The sequence below is a fragment of the Rhinoraja longicauda genome, chromosome 27 (genome assembly GCF_053455715.1).
Source record: "Rhinoraja longicauda isolate Sanriku21f chromosome 27, sRhiLon1.1, whole genome shotgun sequence".
NCBI classification, from domain to species: domain Eukaryota; kingdom Metazoa; phylum Chordata; class Chondrichthyes; order Rajiformes; family Arhynchobatidae; genus Rhinoraja; species Rhinoraja longicauda.
In genome coordinates this window covers 21,975,956-22,001,310 of record NC_135979.1, presented here as the reverse complement: position 1 = coordinate 22,001,310, position 25,355 = coordinate 21,975,956, and the positions used below count along the sequence as shown (strand labels likewise).

The 25,355-nt window shown below is 41.2% G+C and overlaps 1 protein-coding gene across 2 annotated transcripts in view; it reads left to right on the top strand.

The window, feature by feature from the left end:
* csmd2 (CUB and Sushi multiple domains 2) overlaps positions 1–25,355 on the top strand; it is a 1,532,573-nt gene that overhangs the window by 87,034 nt on the left and 1,420,184 nt on the right. For both annotated transcript variants that reach the window (XM_078423311.1, XM_078423310.1), the window contains exon 2: positions 25,035–25,251. In XM_078423311.1, the coding sequence (XP_078279437.1) occupies positions 25,035–25,251 (217 nt within the window). The remainder of the gene's footprint in view (positions 1–25,034; positions 25,252–25,355) is intronic.

Sequence of the window (25,355 nt, the reverse complement as noted above, 5' to 3'; positions counted from 1 at the left end):
TTTCGATAAGATCCCCTCTCATCCTTCTAAATTCCAGTGTATACAAACCTAGTCGCTCCAGTCTTTTAACATATGACAGTCCCGCCATTCCGGGAATTAACCTAGTAAACCTACGCTGCACGCCCTCAATAGCAAGAATATCCTTCCTCAAATTTGGAGACCAAAACTGCACACAGTACTCCAGGTGCGGTCTCACTAGGGCCCTGTACAACTGCAGAAGGACCTCTTTGCTCCTATACTCAACTCCTCTTGTTATGAAGGCCAACATTCCATTGGCTTTCTGCACCGCCTGCTGTACCTGCATGCTTCCTTTCAGTAACTGATGCACTAAGACTCCCAGATCACGTTGTACGTCCCCTTTTCCTAACTTGACACCATTCAGATAATAATCTGCCTTCCTATTCTTGCCACCAAAGTGGATAACCTCACACATATCTACATTAAACTGCATCTGCCATGCATCCGCCCACTCACACAACCTGTCCAAGTCACCCTGCAACCTCATAGCATCTTCCTCACAGTTCACACTGCCACCTAGCTTTGTATCATCGGCAAATTTGCTAATGGTACTTTTAATCCCTTCATCCAAGTCATTGATGTATATTGTAAATAGCTGCGGTCCCAACACCGAGCCTTGCGGTACCCCACTAGTCACTGCCTGCCATTCTGAAAGGGACCCATTTATCCCCACTCTTTGCTTTCTGTCTGTCAACCAACTTTCTATCCATGTCAGTACCCCACCTCCAATACCATGTGCTCTAATTTTGCCCACCAATCTCCTATGTGGGACCTTGTCGAAGGCTTTCTGAAAGTCGAGGTACACCACATCCACCGGCTCTCCCCTTTCAATTTTCCTAGTTACATCCTCTAATGCGTCCACAATTTCTAGAGCCACCTCCTTAAGCACCCTGGGATGCAGACCATCAGGCCCTGGGGATTTATCAGCCTTGAGTCCCATCAGTCTACCCAAAACTTTTTCCTGCCTAATGTGGATTTCCTCCAGTTCCTCTGTCACCCTAGGATCTCTGGCCACTAGAACATCTGGGAGATTGTTTGTATCCTCCTTAGTGAACTGAAGTAGATCAGCCATGATATTGAAGAAGGGCAGAGAAAGCTCAAAGTGTCAGATGCCCTACTCCTGCTCCTACCTCTTATGTTCATGATAACTCCTTCCAAATCAAGACTGTGACATTCCGAGGATGGTAGTAATGGCATTTATTTGGTATTGAAGTAAACTCTCCCCCATTTTCTATTCAGTTGTGAGAGTGAAGCACGAAGGGCCTGGGTTAGATGCAATTTTCTGCACTTTCCATGAGAAGTTCGAAGAGAATTGTGGCCTCACTGAAAAAGATTTATTAATGATTGTTGTAGTAAAACGAGATAGATATTTTTGCAGGTAGAAACTCAATGGTGGCGCTATAACAGCATTGTAATCTCTTAAAGACAAAATGGATTTAAAATCAGTGTTGCATCATAAACTTAAGCATATCATATCATATCATATATATACACAGCCGGAAACAGGCCTTTTCGGCCCTCCAAGTCCGTGCCGCCCAGTGATCCCCGCACATTAACATTATCCTACACCCACTAGGGACAATTTTTTTTTTTTAATTTATTTTTTTTAAACATTTACCATTTACATTTAACATTTACATTTACCCAGCCAATTAACCTACATACCTGTACGTCTTTGGAGCATATACATGAACAGATACAATGAAAAGCTTTTGTTTGAACAGGACAGTAGAGGAACGGCCCTTCGGCTCATTTTTATGCAATCTAATCGAATCGGAATTCTATACATGAATACCGTCAAACCAAACACAAGCACAAAAGGTAAAGCGAAGATAAAGATATAAGAGTGCAGAATGTGGTTTCTCAGAATTGTAGCATAACAGTTCTACAGAAAAAGACCAATGTCTGTAATGAGAACAGGTTAGAGTATCGGAACTGAACCTCAGTTTATGGAAGGACCATTCAGCAGTTTGATAAGAGAGGACAAAGCCGTTCCTGAGCCTGATAGTACGCATTTCGAAGCTTTGGCATTGTCTCCCGAAGGGAGTGGGGAGAAAACAGAATGATCATTGTGGGTAAGGTCTTTGATTCTATTGAAAAAATGGCACAAAGTGATACAAAGTATGAGCAGTCTGAAGAAGGGTCCCTGCCAGAAATGTTCTCCAGAGATGCTGCCTGACCTGCTGAGTTACTCAAGCAGTTTGTGTCTTTTTCTACAAGCATCTGCAGTTGCTTGTTTCTACTTTGATTATAGAGTCATCGAGTCATACGGCATGGAAACAGGCACTTTGGCCCAGCTTGCCCATGCCGATCGACACCAGACTCGCCTGCCCGCATTTGGCCCATATCCCTCGAAACCTTTCCATGTACCTGCCCAAATGCCTCTTCAACGTTGTTATAGTTTCCGCCTCAAAAAGTGTGGAAACTGCAGTATGACAGAGGAGGTAGTGTCATGGGATAGCTGTACAGCACAATGTGGAAGCTGCAGTGTAACAAAGGTTAGGATAGTTGTACAGCACAACAACGTGGAAGCTGCAGTGTAATAAAGGTTAGGATAGCTGTACAGCACAACAACCTCTAGGCATTCATTGATGCACATCGATGTTCCTGATAGGTATTCATTGACGTACCCCAATGTTTTGGGATGGGTATTCCTTGAGGCACACTACAGGATTCTTAATATTGAAAATGAAATAAAGGATTAAATAGCATGTAGGTTTACTTGTATTTAGATTTTAGATTTAGAGATACAGCGCAGAAACAGGCCCTTCGGCCCACCGGTTGGGAACCACTCTGACAGGGTGAAATAATACGGCAATTAAGGAGCAGTTACAATCAGATGAATATTCTTTGTGTAATTGTTGCTAAAGTTGGATAGTCTATTCAATATCTGACTTACTGGGACATGCCCAGCAAGCTAAACCACCCAAATAGAAGAAAAAAAGATTGCAGGCAGAAGTGACCTTTAGTGAAAACATTTCTTTGTTCCACCCATCACCCTCCCCACCTTCCCTGTTGCCACAGTGATGTTTTTCTTTTTCCCAGTTCTGTCAAAGGGTTATGGATCTAAAAAAAAAACTTAGATCTCTGTCCATTGATGCTACCTGACTTGCTGAGTATTTCCAGAAATTCCTGTTTTAACTTCTCTTATCTTTATCTTTCATCCATGAGTCTCTATGATGATGTAGATCATGTTTTTCATCTTTGACCTCCTGTCTATTATCTTGCAGCGCAGGTCCTAACATTTTCAGGTTCCATTAACGCTAAGGGTATCGTTGGCCTTCTGTGCCCTCTATTGCCCTTGCTGGCTCTTTAATTTTCAACTGCTTCACTTGCTGTGCCTAAAAGTCAGCGATCAATTCAAATAAATGTCAAAAGTCATCCACTGAAATGCAAGGTTAAGCAAACAGCTGACACAAACTTTCAGAACTTGAACTGAGTAGACATTTTAAGACAAATAAAAAAAATCGATTTTTTATTACCTTTGGCATGGACTTTGGTGGATTCTGATGTAGCATTTGTTCACGCATTATGGGGACTAGAATATGAAACAAAAATCTCACACACCAGTCCTGTAAATGTATATTCTAAATATACCTAATATGTTAGCAGCGTTTAGTTTGCTCAATCAAGAATGTTATAAGAGAAGCAAGGATCATAACAATGTGCGACCTCAAGGAATAAAAAATCAGTTTCTTGGAATAAAATGATATCAGATGGACAGGGAAATGTTCAAGCTCGTAGATTAAAATATAATATTAAACAGGTCTACTCTGAGGTATTCAAAATGTAAGAATGCCTTTTATTAACAGGATGATTACAGTACCATTGTGACATCACATTGGCTAAGTTAGCTAAATACAGACCGCTGAAAGGGATGGTGCTGGATCGCTGAGCTCATTCACCTGAATGGGAATAGTAAAACTTCAGGGAAGAAATAATAAGGAGGTATTTCCAGCATTTGGTTTAATATTTTGGGGTAATTTATTTTTGTAATTGATTATATTTTAGTTGATTTTGTAATTATTTCTGTTGTATTCCTTATGTTTCTGTTCAATATGTTTACGTTTATGTCAATATTTCTGAAGGTTGGGAGGGTGGGGTTAGGTGTATGGGTGGCGCAGAGGGTAGGGCCCACGGCCCACCCCAACAGGTTAGGAAGAGTCATGGTTCAGCTGCCAGAGACTTTGTGTAGGGTGGTCCCGAGGGAAGGAAATTGGGGACTGTTTCAGGGTTCAGGATTGCAAGGTGGTGAATCTGTGGAATTCATTGTCACAGAAGGCTATGGAGGCAGTTAATGGATATTTTTTAAGGCAGAGATACATAGAATCTTCATTAGACAGGTGTCAGGGGTTGTGGGGAGGAGGCAGAATAGGGGGGTTGAGAAGGTAGATCAGCCATGATTGAATGGCGGAGGAGCCTTCATGGGCCGATGGCCTAATGGGTAGATGGCCTATCAGAAGATCTGAGCCTCTGTTCATATTCCAATGTGGTTTTATCTCACTTGCCATATTGAAAATGTGACATCAATGGTTCAATGGTGTTTATTTGTCACATGTGCAAAATGCAAACACAATGAATTTTTTTTCTTACGAACAGTCCAGTGGAGTATCACCACACCATGCCTGATTACCAATTGCACAGAAATAGTCTACTGAGCCCACATGCAAGAGGCTCCATGTTTTGCGCCATTTTCTAATTCCAGTCCACGCTCCAGTTGTTATGAGCGGTGAATGATTCAGGCAAGTCCCAGGTTGCTGCGGGCCTCCAGCCATCGCCTTCCCTTGATCGACCAACAACCGATGTCCTCTCCTCGTCCGTCCACCTTTCTTCCCCGGTGGCGCCTCTTGTAGCTGACCTTGTGGGCGTGGTAGGTCCGACCCCTGTTCCCTCTTCCACTGGCCTCTCTGCCCTCCTGTCACATCCGTCGTCGCTGGCTCCATCCTCTGGTCCTCAGGGGATGAGTGGCGGCGGCTCAGCGGGCTCCTCCTTTGAGGCCGTGGTCAACGGGTCCTCCAAGCATTTGGTCCCATCAGCCAAACCATTGATTTGCAGCATGAGTGGCTGGGGCCCAAGCACTGATTCCTGAAGAACCCCAATAGTTACGGCCTGTCAACCAACAAAATCACATATTTATTCCTCATTTTTGCCTTGTATCTGATAACTAATTCTCAATCCATGTCAATAAATTACTTTGTTCAACAGGTTAACCAACCACCTCTGTGGAACTTTGTTGAAGGATTTTAATCCTAAAATCTAAACAGACCACATCCATTAGTGTTCTGATAGTCATGCCCTCAAAGATCTCCAGTGGATTCTCCAAATGCAATTTTTGGTTTCATAAATCCATTCTGACTCTGCTCAATCCTATTAATATTTTCTAGTTGTTCTGGTATTATATCCTTCATTATAGATTTGAGCATCAAGATCTCATGGCTGGGGCCCAAACACTGCAGATTTGAGTTTCATCAGTGCTATTGATGCTGACTAATAGATCAGCTCTATGTTCTCTCTCTCCCTCCTTTGTTCGATAGTTATATTTAGCTATACTGTTATTGACAAGAACCTTTCAAGAATCTATAGAATTTGAAAGGTTGTAATCAATTCATCTACTATTTCAATAGTTAGCTGTTTCCAAACTCTGAGGGACAGATCATCTGGATCTTTAGTTTTATTGGCTTTTCACTTTTTCTTGTACTATGTTTATACTAATATCAGATTCCCTCATTTCCTACAGATCTTTCTGATAAGTTTTTTTGTCCTTTAATTCTGTGAAGATAGATGGAAAGTTTTATTTCACAGTTGTTTCCTTGTAAATTCTCCCATTCTGTCTACCAGGACATACATTTTTTGTTCTTGCTGGACTTTTCCTTTTTACCTGTCTATAGAAGTTCTTGCATTCCGTTTTTTATGTTTTTTGCCAGTTTAATCACATATCTTCTCTTTCCTCTCATTACTAAAAATTCTGTCAATGTCGGCTACCAAGGTAAGGTACTTGAAAGGGCTGTCTTGGAGTGTTTGATTTGACATTTTGTCCCTGTTGTACATTGTTCTCGGTATCAGCCTGAGCAAGGGATTGGTGCTGTGGAATGAGGAACTGCTGGTATTTAATTCATACCTTCAAATATTACTGTTTCTCACAAGCAATTGCACCCAATGCACCCTTAGGAATCTCTTAATTGATGTTGGAATCTAGCTCTGTAATTTATGAGCATTTCTGTTACTGAAGGGGAAAATTACTGATATTTCCCACAGCTAAAGTAAACATGACAAAACATATGGTTCATTGCAATAACCTGTGCAAATTGACCTACCATGGAAACCTGTTGTTTTGGATATTAGTTCTTGGTCGACCACGGAGGTGTTTGCTGTCATATTAATACATTAGCTGATGTAATTTTCTTCATGAATTCGAGGGTAATGCATTATCTTTGAAAGTGCATTTCATTTAATATATTCACCATAACAGAACAATCTAATGACTGTATGCCTTTGCAAACTATTTTCCAAGGTTTATTTTGAGGGTTTAATAAATCTTATAAAAAGATTCTTGCAGGCAAAGAACGATAAAAGAAATAAAAGTTGCTAATCCTTAGTAAGACAACTGAAGATGTTTAGTCTTGCGAAAATTAGCATTTCTCACTGCTGAAGAAAATGTCTGAAGCGAGAACACTGGCAAATTGATTAATGATTTCCCACAGGCGTAGAACATCAAAGGCTGCAGTATATCCATTGAAATATAAACAGAGTTAATGTTTCAGGGCGAAGACCTATCAAGAGACTTCTTTGACTTGAAATGTTAATTCTGTTCCTCTTCATATGGATGTTGCCTCACCTGTTGAGAATTTCCAGCAGTATTGTTTTCTATTTCAGATTTCCAGCATTTACATTATCGTTTTGCTTTTCAACACAGGATGCCTCTATCAGGAACCAGTTATCTTCAGCAACCAAAAAGCTTTTGCCTGTTTAAGGCACATCTTGTCGAACGACCAAAGACCATTAGTGAAGCAGGCTTATGCCTGGTACCCTGGCAGTAAACAAATTGTTAATCCTCTGTTGTTGGCAATATTTAATATCGATATGCCAGCTGAACTTGGAAATGAGAATGTTTCTTGCGTCAGCTGCACGTCTCATGGAAAGAATAACCTGGAGTGAGCTCTGATATAATAATAGATATGTAGATATTGTTGATATATGCATGGCTATTATTATATCACTACTGATGTTCCTGAACAGTTGATTGGGAGAGTGTTTTCCATTCACACTTAAAGTTCAAAATCATTTCTCATACTTCTGCAGCGCCTTGGAACAGAAAACTGCTGGATGGATGGAAAGCTTGAGGAAGAAGGCAGCAAAGAAACTAAATGTGTAGACAGCAATTGCAGTTGCTGGTTTATACCGAAGATAGACACAAAGTGCTGGAGTAACACAGGCAGCATAAAAGGCAGCGTCTCTGGAGAGAAAAGATTGGTGACGTTTCAGGTTGAAACCCTTCTTCAGGCTGAAATGAGAAGGGAGGGAACTGGAGTTAGGAAAAGGCCCGAACAAAATAGGGCCGAGAACAGATGACCAAGGAAGGGTGGAGCCCATAATGATTCACTTTTGGCAGGGGAAGAGGTGATAACGAAGATTTACAAGGAAACAAACAGTGGAACTAGTAGGAGGCCTAGGATAGGGGAGGGAGCGGAGATGGGTGGAGTGCAATATGATATGCTGTTCCCCCAATTTGTGTGCAGCCTCACTCTGACAGTAGAGCGGGCCCACGACAGAAAGGTCAGAATGGGAAGGTGGACTTGAAATATTTGGCAACCGGGAGATCACGTATGCCAAGATGGACTGAGCATCTAACTGACCGAACCAAGAAACTAAATTTACAGTTCGTGGGCATTATTCTTTCTGCTGCTTTAGAATAAATATCCCTTCTTACCATTTTATCTTGGTCCTGATATCTACCATATTAATGTCCACAGTTTGTACATCATTTATTTTCTTCTTATATCAACAGAATCATAAAAGACAAACAATGCCATTGCAAAATATTTTCCTTCAGAGTCCCAATTTACTACTCTAAAATTTACATGTATGTGATTGATAATATTTATATATCATTGTTGCATAATTCCTTAATGTCTCTCGAGTGCAGCAGAACTTCTCTTATTTTGGTGGTGTTCCTATGCAATGATTTCTATCTGGCTATAATTAGGGAGGTGGATATCTGTTGAAGTTCCTCAGAGAAAGAACTTGAGAACCAAGGCAGATATGTGAGAGGATATGGTGAAGCTGTTGAGAATCGACCATCCAAGGACCTCTGGCTCATCAGGTTTTCTGGCGAGGACAGGAGCATAGAGTCATGGAGCCTGGAAACAGGGTCAGTGGCCCAACTTTCCCACACCGACTGACATGTCCCATCTACACCCACCGCCCTGCGTTTGGCCATATTCCTCCAAGCCTATCCTGTCCATGTACTTGTCTAAATCCACATGAAGCTATGGATCAACACTCCTATTTGCAGGAAAAAAGAGTGGCCTAATCTTTCATAGCACTGAAAAGATGCTAGTTCTCAGAACCAGTAATCAAGAGAAAGGGCGAAGTTCTCTTTCCCATTGGGACAAAGATAGAAAAGCTTGAGAGCACGTACTACCAGATTCAGGAACAGATTCTTGCCTACTGTGAGTAGACTCTAAATGGACCCCCCCACCCCCACCCCACCCACCCACCCACCGTAAACTAAGATGTACCCTCGATCCACCTCAGTGTGACCTTGTATTTTTTTAATCTGCATTTTCTCTGTAGCTGCTATTCTTCACTTTATTTCTTTTCTTTTTTTGCACTACCTGTTGTACTAAGGATAGATTGATTGTGCTCATGTACAATATGATTTGCCTGGATAGCACGTAATACAAAGTTTTCCCACTGTATCTCAGTGTGTATAACAATAATAAACCAATATCTTGTGGATGTGTCCTGAGCATCATGAGGTGTTGCTGTATGAAGCTCTTCATGGCTTTAGTTTTATTTTAAAAGAGGCTTTGCTTCAAGTCAAGGTGGGACATTTAAAAAGCAGGCATTTGAATGGCTGAGGAAGAGACACAACAGCCAATAAAGACAGGGAAAGTTTAGCAGGAGCAACCTATTGGAACTGGGTGGTGTTGAGGCTAAGTGCTGTGTTGAGGGAAAGTGCAGCTCTGAGCCTTTGGTGAAACAACTGAGAAAAGGGTAACAGCGGATAAAGGTGTGGCCTGTTCTTCAGGGTAATTCTTCCCCTGATTTTGGTGTCACAGAGATGGCAGGCGGTATAGTGAATTACTCCTCCAGCAGGAAGTCAGAGGAGTTTACTGTGTCCCTCAGTTCTACAAACTTCGACAAACACATCAAACACATCACAAAGACAGCCTTCTTCCACCTCAAAAACATTGCCCGTCTCCGTCCATCCCTCTCCTCCACAGCTGCAGAAACCCTCATCCACGCCTTCATCACCTCCCGTCTGGACTACTGCAACAGCCTCCTCTATGGCGCACCCTCAAAATTCATCAGTAAACTTCAATACATTCAAAACTCCGCTGCCCGTCTACTCACCCACCCCCGGATCCGTGACCATATCACCCCCGTCCTTTACAAACTCCACTGGCTCCCCATCCCCCAGAGAATCCAGTACAAAATCCTCCTCATGACCTACAAAGCCCTCCATAACCTGGCCCCATCCTACCTGACTGACCTCCTCCACAGGCACACTCCCACCTGCACCCTCCGCTCTGCTGCTGCCAATCTCCTATCCTCCCCCATCCGGACCAAACTCAGATCCTGGGGGGACAGGGCTTTCTCCATCGCTGCTCCCACCCTATGGAACTCACTACCCCAAACCGTCAGAGACTCCTCCTCACTCACCACATTCAAAACATCACTGAAGTCTCACCTGTTCAGTACTGCCTTCAACCACTGAAGGTCACCTCACCTTCTGTCTCCTTTCTCTGTTCGTTTACTTATTTATCTATTTATTCACTTCCCTATGTTCTTTAAATCCCTGTAAAGCGTCTTTGAGTGTATGAAAAGCGCTATATAAATGTAATGCATTATTATTATTATTATTACATCTGCATTAAGTGTGTCCAGCTGCAGCTCCTTAAGGACCTCGTTAAAGAACTGGAGCTGCAGCTGAATGACCTCAGAATGATCCAGAGTGAGAGTGTGATGGATAAGAGCCACAGTGAGGGGGTCATGCCTGCTAATGTTCAGGTAGGAAGTAAATGGGTGACCATCAGGAACATTAATAGGCTGATAGTGCAGAGATCCCCTGGGGCCAATTCCCTTGACACAGGTATGTTCCTTTGGTTACTATTGTGGTGGAGGACTGGTTAGGGGAGAGGAATAACAGCATCAATGCAGTGTCGGGCTTGGCGCTGAGGCACAGTGGGGAAGGGAAAGGTTAGACAGAATGATAGTGAAAGGAAACGTATTAGTTCAGGAGGAAGACGGGAGATTCCGTGGCAGCAAACGAGACTCCAGGATGGTGTGTTGTTTTCCTGGTTCTAGGATGTCTCCAAACAGTTGCAGAACATTCTCAAGGAGGAGGGTGAGTAGCTGAATTGTTATAAACATTGGCACAAATTACATAGTTAGGAATAGGGATGAGGTCCTGCAGTGTGAATATAGGGAGTTAAGCATAATATTTAAAAAGCAGGATGTTAAGGGTACTAACCGTGTGCTAGTTAGGGTGGAAATAAGAATATAGGGCAGATGGTTGTGTGGCTTAGGAATTAGGTAGGGGGGACTGGGACTGGGATTTGGAATTTTAGACCATTGGGATTTCTTCTGTGGCAGTGTTGACCTGTACTTGTGGGGTGGATTGCATCTGAACTGGAGGGGGACCAGTATCCTTGCAGGGAGGTTTACTAGTGCCCCTCAGGAACTCCACAGATTCACAACTCTGAGTGAAATAGTTTTTCCTCATCTCCGTTCTAAATGGCCTACCACTTATTCTTAAATTGTGGCCCCTGGTTCTGGACTCCCCCAACATCGGGACCATGTTTCCTGCCTCTAGTGTGTCCAATCCCTTAATAATCTTATGTTTCAACAAGATTCCCTCGCATCCTTCTAAATTCCAGTGTATACAAGCCCAGTTGCTCCATTCTTTCAACATACGACAGTCTCGCCATCCCGGGAATTAACCTCGTGAACCTACGCTGCACTCCCTCAATAGCAAGAATATCCTTCCTCAAATTTGGAGACCAAAACTGCACACAATACTCCAGGTGTGGTCTCACTAGGGCTCTGAACAACTGCAGAAGGATCTCTTTGCTCCTATACGCAACTCCTCTTGTAATGAAGGCCAACATGCCATTAGCTATCTTCACTGCCAGCTGAACAAGGACACCCAGATCTCATTGTACTTCCCCTTTTCCTAATTTGACACCATTCAGATAATAATCTGCCTTCCTGTTCTTGCCTCCAAAGTGGATAACCTCACATTTATCCACATTAAACTGCAAGTGCCATGCATCTGCCTTCTCACTCAACCTGTCCAAGTCCCCTGCATCCTCATAGCATCCTCCTCACAGTTCACACTGCCACCCAGATTTGTGTAATCTGCAAATTTGCTAATGTTACTTTTAATCCCTTCATCTAAGTCATTAATGTAAATTGTAAATAGCTGCGATTCCAGCACTGAGCCTTGCGGTACCCCACTAGTCACTGCCTACCATTCTGAAAGGGACCCGTTAATCCCTATTCTTTGTTTCCTGACTGCCAACCAATTTTCTATCCATGTCAGTACCCTACCCCCAATACCATGCGCTCTAATTTTGCCCACTAATCTCCCATGTGGGACCTTATCAAAGGCTTTCTGAAAGTGCAGGTACACTACATCCACTGGCTCTCCCTTGACCATTTTCCTAGTTACATCCTCAAAAAATTCCAGCAGATTAGTCAAGCATGATTTTGCTAATGTTATCGCACTTTGTTCTCCCCTCCAATCCACAGGAACTGATCCTGAATCTATAAAACATTGGAAAATGATCACCAATGCGTCCACAATTTCCAGAGTCACTTCCTTAAGTACCCTGGGAATCAGACCATCAGGCCCTGAGGATTTATCGGCCTTCAGACCCATCAGTCTACTCCACACCATTTCCTACCTAATGTGAATTTCTTTCAGTTCCTCCGTCACCCTGGGATCTCTGTCCACTAGTACATCTGGGAGATTGTTTGTGTCTTCCTTAGTGAAGACAGATCCAATTTGTCTGCCATTTCCTTGTTCCCCATAATAAATTCACATGCTTCTGGCTTCAAGGGACCCTCATTTGTCTTAACTAGTTCTTTCCTCTTCACATACCTAAAGAAGCTTTTACTTTCCTCCTTTATATTCTTGGCTAGCTTACCTTCATACCTCATCTTTTCTCCCTGTATTGCCTTTTTAGTTACCTTCTGTTGATCTTTAAAAGTTTCCCAATCCTCTGGCTTCCCGCTCATCTTTGCTATGTTATACTTCTCTTTTATTTTTATACTGTCCTTGACTTCCCTTGTCAGCCACGGTCGCGTATTACTCTCCTTAGAATCTTTCTTCCTCTTTAGAATGAACTGATCCTTCACCTTCTGTATTATTCCCAGAAACATCTGCCATTGTTGTTCCACTGTCTTCCCTGCTAGGGTCTCTTTCCAGTCAACTTTGGCCAGCTGCTCCCTCATGCCTCCATAGTCCCCTTTGCTCAACTGTGATACTGACACTTCTGACTTTCCCTTCTCCCTCTCAAATTGTAGATTAAAACATCATATTATGTTCACTACCTCCTAATGGCTCTTTTACCTTGAGTTCCCTTTATCAAATCCGGTTCATTACACAACACTAAATCCAAAATTGTCTTCTCCATGGCAGGCTCCAGTATAAGCTGCTCCAAGAATCTGTCTCCGAGGCACTTCACAAACTCCCTTTCTTGGGGGTCCAGTACCAACCTGATTTTCCCAGTCTATCTGCATGTTGAAATCTCCCATAACCATCGTAGCATTACCTTTGTCACATTCTAATTTTAATTCTTGATTCAACTTGCGCCCTATATCCAGGCTACTGTTTGGAGCCCTGTAGATAACTCCCATTAGGGTCTTTTTACCCTTACAATTCCTCAGTTCTATCCATACTGACTCTACATCTCATGATTCTATGTCACCCCTTGCAAGGGACTGGATATCATTCCTTACCAACAGAGCTACTCTGCCCACCTGTCTGCCTTTTTGATAGGACGTGACTCTCTAAAATCACTTTGCACAACCTCCTTCCTCTTCTTCCTGAGATGCTGCCTGACCTCCTGAGTTACTCCAGCATTTTGTGAATAAATACCTTCGGTTGGTCAGGGTGGCATCGCCTGAGCACATTAACGTAGAAGTGGGGTTGAGGTTCTCTGAGATAGAACACTGAAACGCCTTGGGGCATATTTCGGGGAAATGGACAATGTGTCCTGTCTTGGTACTGGTGAGGTCTGGCCATATTCCTTCAGTGATGCTGTTCAATGTTGCCATACGTGTCAGCTTCCTCCGTGTGAATGCATGTCATCTGCACAAAGGGTTAATTAATTCATGGAAGTGCACTTAGTACCTGATTCCATTTAGTGATCAGATTTTATTAATCAAAATTTATAGTAGAGATCATGAAAACCTAGCACTGCATGGCTGAATTTCTAGGGTAAGATAATTTAATAATTTTTTTAAAGCAAGTGTCATCTTGTTACATATATTATGTGATGATTGTAATTGCCCCAGCTCCAGTGTGAAAATTAACACAAGAACATGCTCTAAAACTGACCAGCTTTAAGGAAGCCTTCACTCGGCCTGACTACTTGCTGAAAGATACAAGACAGAGGAAGTGGTTGAGGCAGCTACAATAACTTTTAAAATACATTTGGACAAATGCATGGATAGGAAAGTTTTCGAGGGACATGGCCCAAATGCAAGCAATTGCCTCCAGAGTTCAAGGTCAGTTTATTGTCACATGTACCAGTTAAGGTACAGTGAAAATTGAGTTACCATACAACCATACTAAGTGAAAAGCAACAAGACATACAACCACGTAAAAGTTAACATGAACATCGATCACAGTGGATGCCACACTCCTCACTGTGATGGAAGGCAATAAAGTTCAAACTTCTTCCCCTTCTTCCCCAGTCAAACTATCCGCAGTCAGTGCGATCAAAGCCCCCGCAGCCGACGATCAAAGAGGTGAGTTTCAAACACCACGCGTCAGGGCGGTTGAAACTGTCTCCGCGGCATAGAGCTCCTGAATCGGCCTCTCCTTACCAGAGACCAAGGGCTTCAGGATGTTAAAGTCCACAGGTTGGAGCTTCGATCCCCGACAAAGGGATCGCAAGCTCTGCGATGTTTAAGTCCGGCAGACTCCTGCGGCTTGGAGCGCCCGTAGGTCTCCAGGAAAGGCCACCAACTCCACGATGTTCAGCCGCAGTGGGGACGGAGATACGAACGGGAAAAAAATCGCATCTCCGTTGAGTTATGGTATTGAAAAAAAGTTTCCCCGCATAAAATAAATCAAGGATACTTAAAACATACTTTTTAACACAAACTAAAAGTAACGAAAAGAAGAAAGGACAGACAGACTGTTGGTGAGGCAGACACTGCTGGTGGCACCACCCGGTGTTTTTTTATGGTCACCATGGACGAGTTGGGTCGAAGGGCTTGTTTCCATGCTGTATGACACTGTAACTCACTGAAACAGTGGTGTGCTGGTATGTCTGGTTAGCCACCACACACCACTATGGCCCCATTAAATTTATCCTGTTGATTTGGTTGCCTCCCATGCCCTAAAGACATGCGAATAGTAAATAGCCTTGCATGGAGAAAACTTATGGAGAGTTGATGAGGTTGTGGATGCAGGAAGGGAGAATGGAAAATGGGATTAATGTAGGATCAGTACAAATGGATGATTAAAGGTCTGTGCAGACTTGGCTGTACTCAACTCTCAATGAAATTAAGCTCAACGTGATCACAATGAGACTGTGCAAACCCCACATGGAAAGTGCTGGTCAGGATTGAACCCTGTGATCTCTGGGGCAGCACAGTGGCACACCGGTAGAACTGCTGCCTCACAGTGCCAGAGTTCTGGGTTTGATCCTGACTATGGGTGCTCTCTGTGTGGGGTTTTTAGGTTCTCCCTGTGACTGTGTAAGTTCTCTCCGGGTGCACCAGTTTCCTTTCAAATACCGAAGAATTGCAGATTTGTAGGTTAATTGGCTTCTGTAAAGATTACCCCAGTATGTAGGACATAGAACTGGTGTAGGGGTGAATGATGGTCGGCGTGGACTCGGTGGGCCGAAGGGCCTATTTCTGTGCTGTATCTCTAAACTAAACTAAACTAGCTGCACTACTGAACCACCCATTGAGATGACTGACATCAGTCAAATTAAAACAGAGCAGAATTAAACTTTAAATATTCCTCGTGCGCATACCTCAGTCGCATATGGCTACACATGTGGAATCATCAAATAAAAATTATAAAGATTAACAATAGATTATAGAGCATATTAAAAAAATGCATAAATAATGTAATCGTGCAGCAACACAAAACTAATTTTCAGGAACGTTAGACTTGCTGCTGTGTGGCATATGCATTTCCATGTACAGAATTTAATTAACCAAATATGATGTCTTGCTGTGGAAAGAGGTGGTAAAACCAATGTTCAGAAAGACAGCTGATCCAAAGGCTTCCTTTCATTTTACTCCCAAGTAACGGCAAAGCTAATGAGTGTCACGAAACAAACATTTATAATGGAGCAAAGATGATTTTTGGTGGTAAAAATAACAGGAAGATGTGTTTACCCTGCAAGCTTTAATGAGCATTAGGCTGAAATTTGCCTGCATTGAGTCATCCAAAGTAAAGTAAAGTCCTGGACTTGGGCACATAGCCTGTGAGTATGGGCTTTCTGACAGATTTCCTTGCTAAATCAGTCATGGCACTTTGCCGATGAGCTCCTGAGACCAATAGTAATAATAATAATAATAATACATTTTATTTATATAGCGCTTTTCATATACTCAAAGACGCTTTACAGAGATTTTGAGAGCATAGGGGAAATGAATAAATAGATAAATAAGTAAATAAACTAAGGAATCCACCTTCAGGGACTTTGGTTGGCACGGTGGTGCAACAGTAGAGTTGCTGCCTTACAGAGCCAGAGACCCGGGTTCGATCCTGACTACTGGTGCTTTCTGTTTAGAGTTTGTACGTTCACGCTGTGATCTGCGTGGTTTTTCCCTGAGAGCTCTGATTTCCCCCCACACTTCTAAGATTTACAGTTTGTAGGCTAATTGGCTTGGTAAAATTGTAAATTGTCCCTGCTGTGTGTCTGCAGGATAGTGTTAGTGTGCGGGGATTGCTGGTTGGCGTGGACTCGGTGGGCCGAGGGGCCTGTTTCCATGCTGTAATTCTAAACTAAGCTAAACTTGTCTCCCTTTGGGATCCCTGAGTGCACTCTTCCCCCACTGTTACATCAACATAGTCTTTTGTTCTCTCCCACACCACCCCATTCATGACCCCCACCAACAATGTCAATCCCAACACCACCCCTAGATCCAATTGCACTGACCTCTTCTCTGATGCTCCAAAATTATCTTGAGATGCAGTCTCCACACCAAAAGCAAATAGAGGAAAGACTGATCAATTTGTTAAATTATGCAAGCTCACTTCTATAGCACCCAAGTCTTTGGACCTCTACATAACAGAAGTTTACAGGAATGATCACCATGCAATATCTGTTTGAGACAACTTTCCAGGGACCTAAGAATTTAATGAATGTGATTTATTGTCAACCCAGAGTTACTCGACAAAATACGTCATAAATTTACACAAAATGCTAGAGTAACTCAGTGGGACAGGCAGCATCTCTGGAGAGAAGGAATGGGTGACATTTCATGTGACAAGCATCCCCCATTCCTTTCCAGTGATGCTGCTTGTCCTGCTGAGTTACTCCAGCATTTTGTCAATCTTCGGTATTTCTTTCCTACACCTACAAATTTACATGACTTCTGTTATAATTATTTTCTAATACGATGGTATGAAAAATAATATAGCAAGACCTGAGGCAGAACAGCTATTTACACCAATCAAATGTTCCGATGTGCAGTGGCTGACAGCATCAGCATTGTTTTCTTGGCAAGGAAAGTCAATGGTCAATATATCTCTGCTCTGAGAGTTCTCTGTGGCATCTCTCGAGCACATCTCGACAGCCACTCAGTTCTGCTTGATGACTATGGCAATCAGAAATGCAATATGCTTGCTGATCTGGAAGCATTCAGTCTCTCTCAGCAGCCTTTCCTTCACTGAGAAATAGTCTGGTAAGATTATCCTGCTTTTTCTGATGCAATTCAAATGCATACCTACAGAGCAGAGTAGGGTGCTGGGTTGAAAGGCAGGAGGGTTGAAAGAAAGAAAAGAGAGAGTCCAGGAACATCTTTAATTGAAGAATGAATTTTTTTAATTGGAGTCATTGGTGACTAGGACCTAATATTGGTCAAGAAAAACAGGATTGATGAATCAACAGAGATTTGGTTTGGGGTAGGATAGGGACAGCATATTTAACAGACACTGATAACATTATGTGTGTAATATATGGAAATCAGCTCACATCTGTAACATGAACATGATACTGTGAAGACTCTCGTGCTGAACCAGAGCATCACGGATCGGAGCGGTGCAGTATGAAACTAGGATCAGAATTTACCAGTGGAAGTGATCTGCATTGCTTGCAAGGTTTAATGCCAGTAGTAAAGTGCATTTGGAAGAATGTAGAACATTTTGGCTTGCAGCTCGAACATGATGTGGGACTTTATAAGAATGATGTCTGCAGTCACTTGCTTTCTAAGCTACAGGGTAAATGTACTCTGCCACATGAAACTGATCTACCTAACCCATCAAATTTTGATTAGATCAGCATTTACTTCCTGTGTTTGCAAAGTAACACTTGATGTTAACAGTTGTGGTTTGCAGTCTGTTGTGTGCACTGTGTTGTCATCAGGGATTTAGATTGGGATGTTTACACACACTTGAACTGAGCAGCGGTGATTTGCATCTGGTTTAAAACTAGTGCTATCAGGTGGCGATATTTTACTTTCTACTGCACCAAAATAAACAAATATTCACCCTTCAGCTGCTGTCAAAAATTTATAACAGCCTAGTGAAGGCAGGCATTGGAAGTTATTGATTTTTACATTTGGGTATCACTTCCTTCATCTTAAAGGTTGGTTCTCCCCTGGACATCTTCACGAATGATTAATCAAGCAAGCAGAATACTATTCTTAACCTTCTACTTGCTACATCAACAGCTTTGGAAAGGAATGTTTCATTTGCTCTTGGGAACTCCACCGTTATTTTCCTTGATGAAACTTACAAAGTTAGCAGTATCACGTTAAAAATGTTTGCCAACAAATCTCTCGTCAATGTTTCATGTTTTTAGCTGCTCTTTCTGTAAGGGCAAATTGAGGGCATGGATAGAGGCATTTCTTTGATCACAAGTGTTAATATATTGTTGCACCCTTCTCTGTTGTACTGTTATAATATTCATTTCTTTAATTCTTTTCTTTCAATGTCAAAAGAACCTTGTAATTGGCAACAAAAAAAAAACTGATGCAAGAAACTTATTTTATGTAGAGACTAGAAAGTGAAAAACATTTAGTGCAGCACTTTGGCATTGCCTTGCTGTGCCAGAGATCTGGTTGATATTTTGACCTCTGGTGCTGTTTGTGTGGAGTTTGCACATTCTCCCTGTGACTGCGTAGGTTTTGCCAGGTGCTCTGGTTTCCTTCCACATGCCAAAGGTGTGTGGGTTTGGAGGTTAATTGACATTTGTAATTTATCCCTCATGTGTAGGGAGTAGATGCAAATGTGGGATAATATAGAACTAGTGTGAACAGGCGATTGATGGTTGGCGTGGACTCAATGAGCCGAAGGGTTTGTTCTGTGCTTGTATCTTTCAATTTAGTTCAATTATGATATTCATTGGGGAACTGCATACCTAGTTACCAAAAATAACACAATGGAGAGGGTAGAGAGTAAGATGAGCTGCATAAGCACAGACTCAATGGATGAATGGCCATTTCGATAGTATTACCTTTATGGGCTTCTGTGAATTCAACGGCAAACTATATACCTGTTAATTCCAACTTATACATTGCTATTTCTCCAATTGATCTAAATGCATGCATTTAAGCAGAACCTATTTTCATTTCCTTCACTGACTGTAAAACAGATGCAAATGCTATTTGAAAAGAAACATTTAAGCTTAAGGTTTGCAGATTGAATTTGCAGTCATTATATAAGGAACTATAAAGATCTGCATTTTCATTAGCCAACTTCCCTTTTGTAAGAAGATATTGATTTTACATTACGATTCTTTTAACTGTACAAGACAGCTACTTCTAGCCTGATGATCTTCAAAGAGAAATTCCTGAGGCAGTAAAACAGAACTAGCTACATTTTGATATTTACAAACATGATATTTATTCTGAAAATTGCTGAGTTAGTTTTGTAATTAGACAAGAATGTGGGTTTACATTTATTAATTTCAGGACTTTGATTTTTAGAATTGGGTTGCATTTATAGTTAAATTGTCCACGAGGATGCAATGCCTATGGTATGATTTCTCCCAAAAAGTATCCACATACAGTGCTGCTGAACTGGCAGACTTTTCAATCTATTAGATGATTGACTCCAAAGACGTACAGGTATGTAGGTTAATTGGCTGGGTAAATGTAAAAATTGTCCCTAGTGGGTGTAGGATAGTGTTAATGTACGGGGATCGCTGGGCGGCACGGACTTGGTGGGCCGAAAAGGCCTGTTTTCGGCTGTATATATATGATATGATATGATTAATAAACCAAATTACTTTTAATTCACTTTTGTTAGAAAAGGCAAGGGGAATTTATTTCATTACCTTGACAGGTGCTAACCTTTAAGTTATAGATTGTTGGCCAAGATGTGCTGCCTCATAATGTTCCCTCTTTCACTTTTCAAATCCTAAAAGAACATAAGGTTGTGTACTAAGTTCAGTATACGATAACAGCAATGATACTTTTTATTTGATACTAAGCAGTTGTGGAATAAAAAACTTTACCCAGATACAGATTGTTTTCAAGTTGTTTGGCAGAAAACAAACTGCAGAGAACACAAATATTTGATACATCAATAATGTCCTAGGGCAAAATTATTTAATATTAGATTGTTATTAAGATTACCAAAAATGAAGAGTGTTTTTCTAATAACATTTTCACAAATGAAATTCAGTAAATTGCAGCGAAAAAAGAATATTAGGGAAATAAAATGTGCCTGAAAGTTTTGAAGAAGCATTTCAAATAATTGAGTATCTTTATGTGCTGAATGATATGTTTTGATAATATCTACAATGCCATTTATCAGAATATTAGAACTGGGTAAATTTGTCAGCACAATATATATCAGCAACATTAAATGTTGAGAAGTTTAATAAGTTTTGCTACTAATATTTGTAAAATGTTCAGTATTATGACTTGAGGATATTGATAAAATGGGAAATCTCAGCTCAGAGAATGACACTTAAATCCATGATACATTATTGATGAGGTCCTAACTATTTATTTCAGGGTATTTGTCAAAGTGGATTATTAATGTCTTCCTTACACGCCCATTCTAATTTCTTCTAATCTTTGCAGTTCTATTCGAAATTCTGAGGTTAAGCTTTCAATCCTAAATTGTTTACATTTTTAGAAAAATAAACAAAGGTGGTGTCTGTTTTGCAAGTTTGAGAGCTATCAACTAAAAATGCTGTTCTCAACAAATCCAGGTGCATGGAAAAGATATAATATCAAGATTAAACTTCAGCTTGGAATCCCCTGTTTAAAATTCATGAAATGAGCTTGAGAGTCAGTTGTTACGCATTGGCAACATCAATCTGATTGAATTTCTGACTCAGTGCACTTGTGGGAAACATTCTCAGACAAACAATTGATCTTAATTTTTTTTATTGGTCAGCGCATTTGGAAGGAAAACTGCTGACTCAAAAATTTGGATTACAATGAATTCCATTTTGTGCTTGCTGGGAAAAGAATCTCAAATTAGAATTGATCACATTATATTGTTTGAAGTCCAGTGTCCTCTGCATTATTAATGAAGATCTTTCGAGAAAATTCACACAAATTTTCCATGCGTTGTTAAATAGTAGATTGTTATTAATCCTATTCCAAAATTCATTGTGAAGGATAAGAAGATTAACATTGCTCTGATTAAAACAATCCAATTAAAGCAGGAAAGCAGCAAGAATAAATAGTTATCTTTTATGATCTTGCAGATGTGAGCAGGATAGGTGGAATCACCAATCTTTTAATAGGCAGACTCTGGGAGTATTTGGGAGGGTTCTCCTACTGGACTCAGTTCTCTGTGTGAATCAAATTAATTGATTGCCCATTAGGGTGGTAATGAACTTCACAGTTGACCACAGTACAACTGAGGAAGACATCAATCTTTACTGATCACTTTGAAAAGGTAGGGGATGGCACAGTGGCGCAACCGTACAGTTGCTGCCTTGCAGTGCCAGAAACCCGGGTTCAATCCTGACAATGGGTGCTGTCTTTCCAGACTTGTGTGTTCTCCCCATGTCCTTGGGTTTTCTCCAGTTTCCTCCCACACTCCAAAGACGTACTGGTTTGTAGGTTAATTGGCTTCGGTAAGTTGTAAAATTGTCCCTAGTATGTGTAGGTTAGCATATGAAGTGATCGGCAGTCAGTGAGCACTTGGTGGGCTGATGGGCCTGTTTTGCGCTGTATCTCTGAAGGCTCAAGGAATGGATGAAAAGTAAAAGATCTAAAAATGAAACAATGATTAGATTGGCTTGGCTGTTACTAACCGGCCGCAGAGACAGAACTTGCCAAGATTTAGATATGAAATCTGAAGGTTCAGGTGAGGTACTATTGTGGTGTCAACATGCATTGGACCTTTGACAGAGGGAAGGAAAAAACAAAGATATGTTGAGGCCCAATTGTTTGCTTTTAATGATCGGACAGTTTAAGTAAATGAGAAAATCAATCTTTTCTCTGATAGACACAAAATTCTGGAGTAACTCAGTGGGTCAGGCAACTCTGGGTCAGGCAACATCTCTGGAGAAAAGGAATAGGTGATGTTTTGGGTCGAGACACTTTTCTATGAGCTAGAATGGTCTACTATTTGTTTTATTGCTCTGGGAATATCTGCAAAAACAGTTTAGCTTAGTGTTTTTACCATTCTGTTAAACTTGCCTGAAAGTGATTTGTCATAAGATAATTGTCCTTTTTCGTTCCATGTAGCACTGATGTCTAACTGATTCCTCAGCAGAGTATTGGAGTGCCATGCTGTCAAAGATCTCTCATTTTTGAGAAGTAGTAAACAATTTCATTCCGTGCCACTGTTTTGAAGAGAAACGGGGGAATTTTCCAATGCACTGAACAATATTTCACAAAATGATTTGATCTTAATCACATTGCTTTCACTGGAAAATTAGCTGTCATGTTTCATAGATTACAGTAAAAAGTTGACTTCAGGGATATTTAATTGGTTGCCATAATGGACATTGGAAAGAGAAGCTCAATGTAGACACCATCTGTATACACTTTTTTCCTTTCCTAAACAAAAATGGGGAGGAAAGAACTCCACTTCTGAAATGTAAGCATAAGTTCCCTCTGTGACCAGTAGAGTTTATTCAATGGTCAGAAAGATTAGAGCAATCAATTGGCCATTTGATATGTGCGGAGCTTGTTAACAGAAAGTAGAGGTAAAAATAAAGTGTTCCTAATACATTAGATCAAGTGGAATTCTGACTTGTCTCAGAGAGGAGTCGGAATCCTCATTTCAGTTGTTATTTGCAGTGACAACTCTATAAGTTGAACAATGATATTCATTAAATTATCTATTTGGTGTCGACAAATTATTTTTCCAGTCTTATGCAGTTAGATCTTTGGTGGTTACCCCAAGGTTTTACACCTCTTATCAGCAGCATCAGTTTATTATTTTCTGACAAGGGAATTAGGGGTTACGGGGAGCGGGCAGGGAAGTGGACATGAGCTATGGTTAGTATAGTAAGACCTGAGTAATCTCCTGGACGTTTCGATCGCCTAGCTTGGGGTCAGAGAGGAATTTCCCGGATTTTTTTCCCAAATTGGCCTGGGTTTTTATCCGGTTTTACGCCTCTCCCAGGAGATCACACGGTTCTTTTGGGTGGGAAGAAGGGCGATAGTGGGAAGGGGGTTGGGGTAGGATCAGCCATGATCGTATTGAATGGCAGAGCGGGCTCGAGGGGCCGGTTGGCCTACTCCTGCTCCTATTTTCTTGTGTTCTTGTGTTCTTGTGACTCCAGCATAGATTTAGTGTATTGAGAAGCAAAGGAAAAGTAATGACCTTTTAAATCTATGAATTATATCCTTGAGTCAAGGCATTATATAATATAGGACCATATACTGGCCCCATACTTGGGTTAGTATAGAAACATGTCCAACCTGACAAATTGTCAGAACTAGTTCCATTTCTCTGCATTTGGCCAATATCCATCAAAATATTCACTATCCATGCGCCTCTTTAAATATTGCAATTGTATTTGTCTCTACAACTTTGGAGACAAAGTTGGCTCTAAAGTTCAACATAGTTGTACTCAGTACCGAGTTTATACTTTCTTCCCATGACATCGTGGGTTTTCTCTGAGATCTTTGGTTTCCTCCCACATTCCAAAGACATACAGATTAGTAGGTTAATTGGCTTGGTATAAAGATAAATTGTTCCAGTGTGTGTAGGATAGTGTTAATGTGTGGGGATCGCTGGTCGTTGCAGACCTGGGTGGGCCGAAGGACCTGTTTTTGAGGTATATCTCTTTTGAACATAAGATGATATCCTGATTTGGAAAGGGGAGGGGTGGGTACTTTAAAATTATTCATAGTTCATTGCATTCAACAGAATGTTTGTTTTATTATGTGTCATTTGCGACAGTTGACTTTAAGTCCTTTTGATCCTACTTCTGTTGTTCAGTGATTAAAATGAGTCAGGCCCATTGATAACATCTGCGGAAAATTCAGCAGGCAAATGAATCCTGCATGAGGCCAAATGATTTCCAGAAGTGTCTGATCCAGTTTCCTGATTGATGGGGTCACAAATGGCCACAAACGCTTCAAGTCTGGCACAATTTGCTTTTTGTACATGATTGTACAGAGAAATCAGACACAAATGGGTCTCTTTCTTTTGCACATGACCTCGTGTTATAACCTTCTATTGTACTGGGATATTTAACAGGAAATTATACAAGCTGTTTTCACATTAAATAATACTGTATTTTTTAATGTCATTTTTTGGAGTCATATGGTGGTCAGGCCGCATTTGAAGTATTGCGTGCAGTTCTGATCTCCACATTACAGGAAGGTTATGGAGGCTTTGGAAAGGCTTCAGACAAGGTTTACCAGAATGATGCCTGGATTAGGGGGTCTTAGCTGCAGGAAGAGGTTGGACAGACTTAGATTGTTTTCTCTGGAACGCCAAAGATTCGGGGAAATCTGATCGAAGTATATATAATTATGAGAGGCACAGTTAGGGCAGACAGTCAGGTGCTTTTCCCCAGGGTAGACGTATCAAATACTAGAAGGAATAGCTTTAAGGTGAGAGGATGTTTAAAGATATGAAGGGAAAGTTTTTTTTTACACAGTGTGATAAGCGCTGCCAGGGGGGTAGTGGTGGAGGCAGATATGATGGAGACTTTTGGATAAGCATATAGATAATGAGGGATATAGGGATATAGATTATAGAGGCAGATAATATGAGGGAAATGGGGGCAGATATGAGGGATATGTAACGGAGATGAGGGACATTGATTATGTGCAGGCAGATAAGGTTGGGTCTTGGCATCATGTTTGACCTAGACAGTGTGGGTGGAAGAGCCTGCTCCTGTGCTATACTGTAGGTTCTAAGTGTATTTCAATTTAGAAGCAGATTAATTCAACGTTGTGCAACATTTAATGTTCCCAATGTCAAATTTGCATTTCAGGACAGAACTGTGGTGATACAGTACGAGGACCGAATGGAACAATAGATAGTCCAGGCTTTCCATATGGGTATCCAAATTATGCCAACTGCACCTGGACGATCGTCACTGAAGAACGGAATAGAATACAATTGGCATTTCAGTCATTTGCCTTGGAGGAAGACTTCGATGTACTATCAGTTTATGATGGTCAATTGCGACAAGAAAACCTAAGAACCAGGTACTTTTGTTCACACATTAAGGCTAACTTTAATCGAAGTCAAACCTAATTTTCATTGTTGATGAAAATGTTTTTCAAACCTGTCTGCAGTTTGTTTAAGAAAA